At 57.0% G+C, this 12,197-nt stretch overlaps 1 protein-coding gene across 4 annotated transcripts in view; it reads right to left on the reverse strand.

The window, feature by feature from the left end:
• The window catches only part of ABLIM3 (actin binding LIM protein family member 3), a 42,118-nt gene extending 31,504 nt beyond the window's left edge, over positions 1-10,614 (reverse strand). For 2 of the 4 annotated variants that reach the window (XM_080554892.1, XM_080554893.1), the window contains exon 1: positions 10,281-10,614. In XM_080554892.1, coding sequence (XP_080411018.1) covers positions 10,281-10,293 — 13 coding nt within the window. In that variant the 5' untranslated portion in view covers positions 10,294-10,614. The remainder of the gene's footprint in view (positions 1-10,280) is intronic. The other 2 variants (XM_080554895.1, XM_080554894.1) reach the window with 1 other exon arrangement.
• Between the last annotated feature and the right edge of the window lie 1,583 nt (positions 10,615-12,197).

Below are 12,197 nucleotides of genomic sequence, written 5' to 3' on the forward strand. Positions count from 1 at the left end.
TAGCAAGAAGAAGATGAGAACCCGCAATGGAATCAGTGCAGGTGTTACAGGAAAGCTGGAGCAGGGCAGCAGCACCCGACCCCACTACCTCAGTCCACCAGAGCCCATGTGCCAGGCCCTCCCAGGGGGCTGGAAACCCCAGGCACATCCTGAGCCCCCAGGGACACGGGGCATTCCTACCAGGGGGCCACAAGGGCTCAGTGCCAGCAGGGGACAGTGTGCATGGAGGGGAGGACGTGGCAGGGCAGAACAATGAGCTCCCCAGGGCGCGTGTACACAGGGGTTTCACACAGACTCATCCTCCCCTCCTCCTTCCCACACTCCTGCTCTCCTTGGCTCCTGTGTACGCCCAGGAACAGACTTCAAAAGGAAAGGGGTGGCTGCCAGCGCAGGAAGTGGCAGGCAGGCAGATGTGGCTGTCTCTTGCTAAAAGCTTTCGGTGCCTTCATCAGGGCCTGGAGAAAAAAGGCACCGGTGGTCAGGCTGGAGGCAAACAGCCCAACCTGGCATCAGCCCTATGCTCCCAACATGGCATTTCACCCTCCACATCCCAGCTCCCTGCAATATAGATGTAAATAAATCCATCTGTGTACAGTAAGCACCAGAGATCCTCTGCAGCTAAGCGCTGCAGGAGGAGAGCAGAGTGCTCTCCAGGGACAGCCCCATCCCACAGCCCAGCTTCCCTGCACCAAGGTCACATCTCCCTTCCCCGCCGCACACCAGCAACAACTATCTGTCCCCAGCACCCACCTCGCAGATCCTCATTAGTGCCAATTATCGGGTGGTCAACGGGCCCAGCAGAGCCGTGTTTTCCAGGGAACAAGTCCTCTTTTCAAGGGACATAATCAACACGGGCTTTGTTGTGCATGCTTTTGGCTTACATGAGCCAGGAACTGCCTGCCAAGGAGCAAAATTTTCTGAATTGTACCCTTTGTGCCACCAGACCCAAGCATGGAGGAAGGAACTGGGACAGCTGCAGATGACCTCTCTTGGCAAGTCCTCGATTCACCAGGCACCTGGAGGAGGCTCCATGCAGCTCCCAGGAGACCCCCAAGCTCACACGTCCCCTTGCCCACCAGCATCACCAGGGCCAGCCAGGACCCATCCACGTTACCACCAAGCCCCAGGTCTGGTGACAAAGGCAGGGTGAAGACCTCAACGCCCCCAGAGGATACCTGGGCTTGGACTCCAGCTCCTGAGTTGCAGCGTTGGACAAAAGCTGAGAGCTGGAGAAACACAATAGGAAAACAGCACGTGGACCAGCAGCAGCACTTTGTGAGAGGCCAGCACAAGGACCAGGGAACACACACTTCCCAGCTTCCCTGATTATTTGCCTCACTGCTGAGGAAGAAAAAAACAGACAAAAAAAAAGCAAGCGCAGGGGAGCAGGGGGAGATGGCCTGGATGTGACAGGCTGGCATATTTGACAGAGGAATCTTGTTAACAGCGCTTTTCCCTGCTGTTTGAGCAGGGGCAAAGCCAAGGAATGCTCCCCAGCAGCCTGCACCAAATGAGCCCAGCTTCACAGAGATCTGATTGCCAGGGGCAGATCAGGAGAGCAACAGCAGTGGGGCTCAGGGAGGACAGGCAGCAGAACGGTGTTGAAGGCTTCTGCTGCGCCATGAGCTCCGTCCTCTTCCCTGGGACGGGAAGCTCCCAACACCCTCCCAGCACCTTCCTCCAACACAAGCCTCGCTTGAGTGTGCTGTGCCTGCCCAGGGCTGTGGCACCCCGATGGCAGCACATTGCTGTCCCTATGTCATGATGGGTGCTGGGGCAGCACACGTGGGTGCCAGCCCACTGCTCAGCTGGGCTCAGGGATGAAAGGATCAGCGATGGCCACATCAGACCTTTGCTGGCTCTCTGGAGGAGGGAGAGGAAGGATCCGGCAGATCTCTGAGCTGACTAAAAGCTCTGAGTGCCTGGTGGCTCTGCTGTACCAAGCACAAGCCAAAGCAATTAGCATTTCTTATAGACGCTCCATATAATCTTCCCTGAATGCTGGGGGAGAGCACTGGGCTGTACAGCAGCCCTGGAGCTGCCACACCAGCAGTGATGTGAGGCAGCGAGGGGCTGTCCCAAAGGGTCATCCTGCCAGGATCACTGCTCCATGGAGGAATGGGGACCCTCTGTCCCAGCCCCACCAGGTCCTGCCTCCGAGAGCTGGAGGCTGTCAGCAGCAAGCCAAGGGCCAGAGCAGAGAGGCAGCCTCAGCACCTCTCCTTGGAGCACAGCCCAGGTAGGAAAGACCATGGGGAAAGCCAAAAATCAATCTCATCTGCCAGCTCCCAGGCAAGGCCATCAGCCTGAAGCGGGCAGAGGGGCATGGGTGAGCCTGGAGGTGCTCGGGGAGCCACGCAAGAGCAGCAGCAAGCCCAAATTGGGGATTAATTTTAATGGCTACTTGTAGAACACCAGGAGCACGTGCAAGAGAGACAGCCAACACTGATGCTCATCCCATCCCTCTCTCCCTGACTTGTGCAAGGAACGTATCTCATGTCCAGGCTTTTTATAGGGTTTCCCGCTCCTGCTGGGCACGCAGCTCAGTACAACTGCATCCCCCCCTCCCTCAGCAATCACTCACATGCCGTTCACTAAAGTCTTTCCATTCCCTCTCTTGCAGTTTCCTCTTCTCTCCTTATTAGGGATCCACCTACCCATCCATCTACTCATTCTCTCCCCCTCTGCAGCTATTTTTAAAATGCCATAAAAGCTTTCAACTGGTAGCATCCTCGGAGATGCAAGGGATTTTATATGTAACCCCTCAGGAACTGTCATCACCACATAAAACTCACCATGCAGACAGTGACTTTTTAAAAAAAGTGAGGGGGGAGAACATCCACGCCTGGTCCCTCAGCTCTCCCTGGTCAGCCTGCCTGGGCCAGCACTGCCATTTATGTCCCATCCTGGAGGGGAAGGATTGGGCCCAACCTGCTCCCTCCCAAGGAGGCAGCTGGCACTGATGTTGGGGAACACAGCAGATCCCCTCACAGAGGTGATGTGGCTATCCAGAGGGAAGATTTCTCACAGGGTGAAGGGTTCTGAGCTGGGGATCACCCAGCTTCGTGCCCCAGAGGCAAGTGGAGGAAGCCTCCTCGCTGAGGAGGTGGCTGTGCTGCTCCCTGCATGCCCAGTGCCCATGAGGAAGCTGCTGTATTTGTGTGATTCTCCTTCTGGTTGGTGGTCCCAGACAAGCAAGAGGTGGAAGATAGCTTGGTGCCATAGAAAACCTCCTCCTGAAGGCACAAAAGACCCCAAGAACTGAATTTCAGGAGGCCGCCTGGACAAACAGAGAAGACCAAAGTTTCTTGATCAACCCCAGTCTCCAGCCCAGCACGGGCAGAGGGAGCACAGGAGCATTCAGAAAGCCCAGGGGCACTCCAACAGCACCAGGATAACTACTTCTGTCTCCCTGATTCCTGCAGAAAAGCATCCTCCCCTTCCCTCCCAAGGCCTGACTGAAGACCTGATGCCTCCATCAGGAAGATGGAAACCTCCATCAGTGCCCCAGACCTGGTCAGCAGCTGGGCAAGATTAGGAGAGGCACAACCCGAGCAGAGTCCCACCACATGCTGAGGCAATGACACGCTCTGTGTCACAGGCAGCACCCCCAGGTGCTTCTCCATCAGTGCCAGTGACCAAGCATTGGACACGCCTGTAGGAGGCACAGCTCGCCCACATCGCTCAGACACATGCGGGTGATGTGGCTATTTGCAGCAGGTCAGAGGGAGCTCATCTCACTTTTTCCCCCCTTCTTCATCCTCTGAGGACAGGGGGTGCTGAGGAGGGAGGCAGGGGCACCCCATGCCACCCGCAGGGCGCAGGCAGGGAGGGGTGTGCAGGGACCAGCGCCATGCTGGGACCCGAGTGCAGACAGTGGCTGTGCGAGCGCAGTGGTGCTAGGGAAGCCTGCACTCTATCACACTCCGAGGGCTGCTGCGATATGAGCAGAGAGAGAGAGAAAGTCTGGAGCAGAGCTGACAGGAGAAACCGGCACCGAGCCGTACAGCTCACCTGCCCACCCAGCATCCTGCCCCTTACAGGATGTATTTTCCATGGGTGCTGAGTGCACATAGGTCTGCATCCCCCAGGACCTCTGCCTGCCCCAGACAAGTACAGTTTTCCCCTGCCTTCACTGCATGCAGCACCTGAATGCAGATCCCCAGCTGGTGGGAGAAGCTGGAGACACAGGGACCTGCCATGGGTCCCCTGGGGAGGGCCAGAGGGGCAGGGACGAGTCCTTGACCGGGGGAAAAACAGCCCTCCCCGCCTGCACAGTGAATCCAGGCTGGGGAGCAGCTGCAGCTGGGGACACCCCCAGCAGGTGCCTGACTTGTCCCAGCAAGTGGTGCTGAGCCAGGGAGCCGCCCCAGCAAAAATAGCTTCCCCTCGCCAGCGAGCATTCCTGGGCTGGGCAGTGCTCACCAGGACGCCTCCCTGCAGCCAGGTCCTGAGGGCTGGATATGGAAGAGGCAGCAACGTCTTCAGGGCTGATGAGTACATGACATGGGTGGTGGGAAGGGCACGCAGGCCCTCAGTGTGCTTCTGTGAGCAAGATGCACAAAGTGTGCTCATGAAGAGTGCCATACTGCAGAGCCTGGGATGCACGCTTCGTAGCTCGCACCTCAAGTCCCAGCCTGGGTTGTGCTCATCTCACCCAGGCTGCATGCACCAGAGAAATCTTCCCAAAATTCACTGTTGTGAGAACACATTAACCCCTCAAACTAAAATACAGACCTCAGTGGACTCAAAATGTGCTGAGGAACGACTCCAGGGGTGGCATTGCACCAACAGCACATTTCCTGCCCACAGCAGCCTGGTGCTCTCCAGAATGGATCCCTTTTTACCAAGAAGGGAGATGGAAACCAGCAGAATGGCTTCAAACCCACAAGATAAACACACCCTCTTACATTGTCCTGCTCCTTAGAGACACCTTCCTCCCAAGGGCTTTCCCACTTGTCTAAGCCTCAGAAAAAAGGTGTTTCAAAATGGAAGTAAAACGTGCATGAGCAGAAAAACAAGCAACGCTTGGAGCTCAGAGAAGGGCTTTGCCAGGGTAAAAAGGGCAAGAAGAAAGGAAGGTCAGGAAGGCTGCATAAGGAAACCATAATATCAGCTCCTCCTTCTTTCAGATCTCTGCCCCAGGCAGCAAAGAAAGCAAATCAATTCCCAGCCCAGGTCTTATGGCTGATACTGACAGAGCATGCAGACTGTAGCAGAACTGAAAAATGCAGGTATAAGCTATAACCTACCAAAAACCTGAGCCACCATCAAATATATGGGAACCATATGTCCAAGCTGGCTGCCCCACATGCTCAACTGGGTACTATTAAGCTTCACACAGCCCTTTTCTGGAAGAGAAAGCATGTCCATCAGGGCTGTGCATCAGGGCACACAAGCTCTTCTACTTCCCCAGTGATTTACTGGGCCTACGGGTGCAGAGGCTGGGCACAGGAGGACTTGGGACAGCCTGGGTGCCCTCCAAGCAAGAACAACCCTCTCTGCTGCAGTCTGTCAGCCATCCCTGACATGCCTACCCTGAGCTGTTTGCAAGCAAGCTTTCCAGGGCTAAAACATCTGGATCTGGGCTCTGCCTTCCCTATGGCTGCCACAGTCACTCCTGGTCCCCTTCCACTCTGTAAATTCTCCCTCTTCCCCCCACCGCTCTCTCCCTGGGCCCTTGCCATCACTACTCTACCCCCAGGATGCCTTCCAGAGGTGCAGCAGTGCTCACAATGGAGAGGCACTGATGCGTTTAGTCTAAAAATATCTAATTAGATGTTCCGAGCACTTCATTATGGTATCACCATGATAGGACTGCAGGGTCTGGCAGGAGCTTGGTGGGTTTGCCTTCACAGAGAGCAAAGGCAGCATCACAGCAGCTCACTGGTAACAGGACAGTCTGTCATTAGCCCAGCCTGTTGGCATCATAAAGAATTATCTGGCTAAACTGATCGTCACTCTGTCATTAGAAAACTTGCTATTTGTTTTATAAGAGCATAGCAGGCCCTTGAAATAATTCAATTGCCTCAATTGGCTTTACAGCATGCACTTCATTGGCCTGCAAGGCCACTTTCTGTGGCTTCTGCTCTTCAGAGGGCAAACTGCCAAGACAGTGGGCTTGTGGGGAGCCTGAGCAGAGCTTGGTGAGAGGACAGCGTCCATCCACCAGCCTGGGGACAGAGAGAAGCTGTCAGAAAACTCAGAGCCTGGACAAAGTGAACGCTATTGATGATTGTCCCTTTGCTGGCTGTGCAGAAGAAAGGAGGGGATGATTTGTGTTAGGTTGGTGGCAGCAGTCAGGGTCAGGTGTTAAATGAGAGGACTGAGATGTGGGTAGGGAGCCTGGAGGTTCCCTTGGTGCCCCAGTTCTACAAAACTCAGTGCTAGAGCCCTCCTTAGGGAAGTGTGGGCACCAGGTGATGTTCACGGCTGGTTTAGGAGAAAACATGTGAGGAAGGTAGCTTTTCACCTCTTACAACACTGTATATAAATCTCTCCATCTACACCTGCACCCCTTCTCTGTACCACCTGCACCAGGACTGCTCCAACCTTCCCAAAACTCTCTCCCTTCTACAAGCCTCCCCCAGGAGCAGCTGCCCAAGAGTGAAGAGCTCTGTTTGGAGATTTATCTTTTCTCCCACCGCACCGAGAGCCTGCCCAGCCAGGCTGAGGAGCACGAGGGCTCCTCCAGACCCCGAGCCCACCTCACCAAGCACTTGGGGACCAGGCAGCAACACCCACAGCCCTGGGCAGCATTTCCCTGCTGGAGCTGTGCTTTGTCCTACATTTACTGCTTGCTGTAGCAGCCTCCAGCACTGCCAAGATGAAAGAGGAACCGGTGCTGTCCAGGAGCCACGCGTGCTATAGCAGAAGAGGCTGTACCATAACCCCAAGGGGAAGACTAACACTGCACATCACCTGGGCTGATGGTTCAGGGTGCTGCATTTCTGGGCAGGGGAGCAGCACCACATCCTTCCCCAGCAGGTAGGGGAGCTGGGGATCACCCCCTGCCTGCTGAGCCGTACCGGGCAGAGCCACAGCTCCTGGAGACGCTCACCCCCACATGATTCCTCTTTAATTACACGGGGACTTAGCAGAGTTTGCTGGTAAACACCTTGTAACCACATGTGCCTGGAGATTACTGGGTAATTACGCTCAGTGGATCATCACGTAACAGGGAACACGATTTAGGAATGGTAAAAATAACCAAGCAAACATGCTGCATTCATCAGTATCTGGCATGAAGACTTCTTTCCCAAAGGCTTGGCCAGCAAGCCTTGTTCCACACCTCCTGTCCTGGCTTCCCGAGACCAGTGGGGCTGCTCTGCAGGGATTTGAGGTGCCAGGGACTGGGATGGTCTGGGGAAAGCTTTCCACCTCGCATACCAAACCCCCCTGCAAGGCCTTCCCATGCTCTGACAGGTGTCAGCTGCTCAGAGGGAGCAGGATGGGACTTTCCTCCCCCAAAATGTTCTCGGGGAAAGGCTGGAGCCTGGAATTGTGGAGGCTTCAGAGGGTGATTTCAAAGGATGTTCTCTAAGGCAAAGGCTAGTACCACCAGATCCAGCCTCAGCAGAGATGCAGCACAGCGCTGATAGACCTGTTCAGGAATGTATGAATCCATTTGCAACCAATTAGCAGTGCTAATCCGAGTGGGAGGTATAAATAGTGTAGCTAATGTAAATATCAACTCTGTGCCCTCCAAGCGCTTGTTGTACACCAGGAGGCTGCGTTCCCAGCCACCACAAGCCTTGCACCCTCGGGCCCCCTTGGGCTGCTCTGGAGCCTCAGGATATGAGTTCACATCCAAGATTAGGGGCCTACTTTTCCCCTTAAAGCAACATTTCCATATGGCTTTGCTACCCCCGCATCACAGGAGAGGACACACATGGGGCTCCCAACCCCAGGGCCCACAGTGGGTGCAAAGCAAGTCCCTCAGCGAGGGCACACGGGACTCCTGTGTGCTGTGTTTGGAGATGCACCTGCACAGCCCAGCCTGAGCACAACAAATCCTGCCCTGAGCCCCCAGAGGCCCAGCCAGCATTTTTGCACAACAGCTGGGCTTGAGGCCAGTACAGTGGCCAGCAACCCCAGGCTTCCTGCCTCACATCACTTCGGACAGAACAGAAGCATTACCAAAGCACACCAAGCAAAAAGGAAAGGAGATGTGGCAACTCACAGATCAGGCGCACAACAGAGGATAAAAAGTGTCCTCATCGCATCAGTTTGGCAACACCAAAACTTCAGTACTGCAGCTGCACCTGTAGCTGATCACCCTGTGCACAGTCTGGCTTTGTCATCCATCCTCCTCCTGCTGTGTTTCCTCTCCTCACTTCCACACAGGGCTCAGCTCCCTCCCTGCGCATGACACTGCAGGCAGGGTCCCCTCACCTCCGAGCCCTCCTCACGAGGGACACAGGCTGCAGAACCACTGCAGAGAGCAGCCAAGCTGCTTGTACAAGGTGTGGTCCCACACGGTGCCCGCCGCATCAATCAACCCACAGCTCTAGAAATAAACAGCAGCTGTTAGCAGCCTTCCAAACCTTCCATAAGCCAGATGGCTACCTAGGAAGGACCTGGCTACCTAGGAAGGGGGAACAGCATGTAGGCAAAGCATTAGGCTGTGAAATCCAGATGCCACGGCATGGCCCAGTGACATGCCAGAGATCATGGAGCAGGTCAGTGGCAGGAGGAGGCGGTGTGCCTCCCAAGGGATGCCCAGCTCCATGCTCACTGCCTGCCTGGCAGCCTCTGCTTGTGAGTGAGGGCAGAGCAACAGGCAGGGTGCAAGTCTGGGTTTGCTGGGACCTCTGCATGGGGGAGGAACGGGTAAAGGAGTTTTGCAGCACAATCAGATAGTCATGATACGTGGCATGATAAACAACCCTCATTGCTATCAGCATCCAAGCTGGTTGTTAAGAGCTAGGAAGGAACCCCCAGTAGGAACAAACAAATTTGTCAGAAGTGGCTTAGAGAAGGCATGAAGTCCCACCCAACCACTGTAGTCACTGGCCCCAGGGAGCACTGAGTGCCATCCCACATTCATCACTCAGAGATAGAGAGAAGGAAGAACCTCTGCTACCAGGCATCCAGCAGGGCTAGGAACAAATAGGTCCCCTTTGGTCCCTACCCAGGCACTACCAGCCACACTGCTCCCCCAAAAAGGGGCTAGCTCGTGCCCCAGGCGTGGCTTGTGCAGCTGGCACCTGGGAAGTTTTCTCACTTCTGACGCAGCCCAACAGATCTGGAATCACCTGTTCTGTTGCCTGCAGCCTGCCAAGGATTTTTTTCCACAGTGTTTTGCTTGGGAACCACCCCAAGCCCTCAGATTGAGAAACCTCAGCACACTACTGGGACAAAGTCACTGATCTGCCACTTACTGCCTGGGGAACTCCTCACAGCCTTTGGGACCCGTAGGAGGGACAGCACCTCATCCCAGGTGGAACACCCTCACCTGGCAGTCAGCACCAGCTGCTGTGGGTGGGGGGTGGCTGGGCATGCTTTTAAAGGAATGGACCTGCTGGCAAAATGGGCACAGCTGTCACACATCCTAAAAGCCATGAAAAAGAAGTCAGGTGTGACTTGATCAATCTTCCCAGGCTTTGCAAGGAGGCCATAAAGCCAGAGGTAAGCAGACCAGCAGCAGGTGCCAGTTCTCATCTTATGTAGCATGTCTCTACGCCCTGCTTCTTTAGCGATTCATATGTAGTGCACGAGTATCTCCATCCCTCTCCCTCACCTGTGCACAATAGGAACACCCAACTGCAGAGGTACATGCCTTTCTGTACCACACCTGGGCTCTGCTCAGATCCCTGCTTTTGGGGTCTCCCCTTCCTCATTCCTCTTTCTCCTCCCCATTGGCTGCTCCCCAGTGTCTATTCATATGTAGGCAGCAGCTTCAGAAGTGAGCCTGCTGCCAGTCAGAGTGTTCCTGGCTGCCTCTCCCCATGTTGCATATCGACATTTTACTGCATGATCTGCCCTCCAATCCCCAGAAACATGAGCGAAGAAGTACTCATCAGAGATAAGCACCATGGCTCAGCGCACACAAAAGCATCCCCAGCCAAGCCTTACCCTGTCAGGAAGCAGAATGCTGGGGGGAGGAGGGGGAGGGGGACAAAAAATACCCAGCCCATTAGAGTTGCTAGCCCTGGTGTCAAAAAATACCCAGCCCATTAGAGTTGCTAGCCCTGGTGTCACATTTTCTTCCGATTCCTCCCAGACAGATCCATGCCATCCCAGCCGCGTTCCCATAGCAAATGGAGAGCCGTACTTACTGCTGGTGCTCATCCTGACGGCCCTCCCCTGCCCTTCAACAAAGGGGGCAAAGATGCTCTGTAAATCCTCTTGCGCTCCTACAGCGGGAGGGGGCCTCCTCTCCCTTTCCTACGGGCGAGGGTCCTGCGCGCTCCACCGCATCCCAGGGCGGCCCCGAGTGCCAAATTCAAGGTCAAGTGGGGTGGTGGTGGCGGGGAGAGGACCGGCGCTGCCATACACTGCGGAGCACAGCCGCTGCCGCTGCTCTTATAGCGGGCGTGGGGCCGCGCAGCGCCGCTCCCCCCGGCCGCCCCGCCCCGCCCCGGGCCGTGCCGAGCCGAGCCGTGCTGGGGTGGGATGGGATGGGATGGGGTGGGGTGGGGTGGGGTGGAATAGGATGGGATGGGATGGGGTGGGGTGGGGTGGGGTGGGGTGGGGTGGGCAGCACCGGGGGCAGCGCGGGGCCAGACCCGACCCGACTCGGGGGCTGCCTGCGGGGCGCCGCCGCGGCACCGCCGCCATCTGCTGGGCACCGCCTGTCCGGGCTGCTGCCTGTCCTGTCTGTTTTACTGCCTGACCTGCTGTCCGGCCTGCTGCCTGTACTACTGCCCTACTCGTCCTGCTGCCCATCCTGCTGCCCTGCTTTCAGACCTGCCCGTAGCCCATCCTGCTGCCCATCCAGCTGCCCATCCTGCTGTCCTACCCGCTATCCATGCCACCACCCTGCCCGTGACCGTGGAACTGAGCCCTGGAACCAAGCCCCAACCCCAATCCCCCACCCAAAGTCCTGGTGCTGATCCCCCAACCCTGAGAACCCCACCCCAGAGCTGAACCTGAGCCCTTGAACCCGGAGCTGACCCCAGACCCAGAGCTAACCCCGAACCCCAACCAAGAGCCCCAATCCTGAGCCCCAACCCTAAGCCCCAACCCCGAGCCCCAACCCCGGACCCTCGACCCCAAACTCTTGACACCAGAGTCACGACTGCAGAGCCCCTGACCCGGACCCAACCCCAGAGCCCCTGACCCTGACCCCCAGAACCGGGCTCGACCCCTAGGCACCAACCCCAAGCCCCCATCCCGGACACTCGACCCCGGAACCCCAACCCTGAACCCTCGACGCTGGACCTGTGACCCCCCCCAGACCCAACGCCAGGGTTTCTGCCCCAGACCAGACCCTGGAGACCCCATCCCAGACCCCACCCCTGAGCACCCAACCTGGACCAGACCCCAGAGCCCCAGACATGGATTCGACCCCGAGTCCCAGACCCGGACCTGTGCCCGAGCCCAGGACCCTCGACCCTGGAGTTCGCCCCAAACCCTGACCCCAAGCCCAGACCCTGAGCTCCATCTACAAGCCTCCGACCCCAGAGCTGACCCCAGACTGTCGACCCCGGCATCCCCACTCCTGAGCTGACCCCAGGCCCTGACCCCAGAGATAACGCTGAGCCCCCAACCCTGCAGCTGACCCAGGACCCGGAGCTAACCCTGAGCCCCATCCCTGAGCGCCAACCCCAAGCCCCAACCTTAGCCCACCCCAGACCTGACCCCGAAGCCCCTACCCTGGACTCGACCCCGAGCCACAGACCCAAATCCAACCCAAAGACCTGGACCCAAAGCTCACCCCCAGTCCTGGACCCAGAGGTGGCCCCAAGCCCCAACCCCGAGCCCCAACCCTGAGCCCTGACCCTGAGCCCGAGTCCCGAGCCCTGACCCTGAGCCCCTGACCCCAGAGCTGACCCTGACCTCAGAGCTGTCCCAGAGTCCCCAAACCCGGAGCTGACCCCGGACCCGGAGCTAACCCCTAGCCCCAAACCTGAGCCCCAACCCTGAGTCCCTACCCTGGACCCTCAAACCCACACGTGTGACATTGGATATACGACCCCAGAGCCCGCGACCCAGGCCTGACCTTGGATCTCCCTACCCTGACCCCCAGAACT

This window comes from Anser brachyrhynchus, assembly GCF_964034855.1.
Source record: "Anser brachyrhynchus genome assembly, chromosome: 14".
NCBI classification, from domain to species: Eukaryota; Metazoa; Chordata; class Aves; order Anseriformes; family Anatidae; genus Anser; species Anser brachyrhynchus.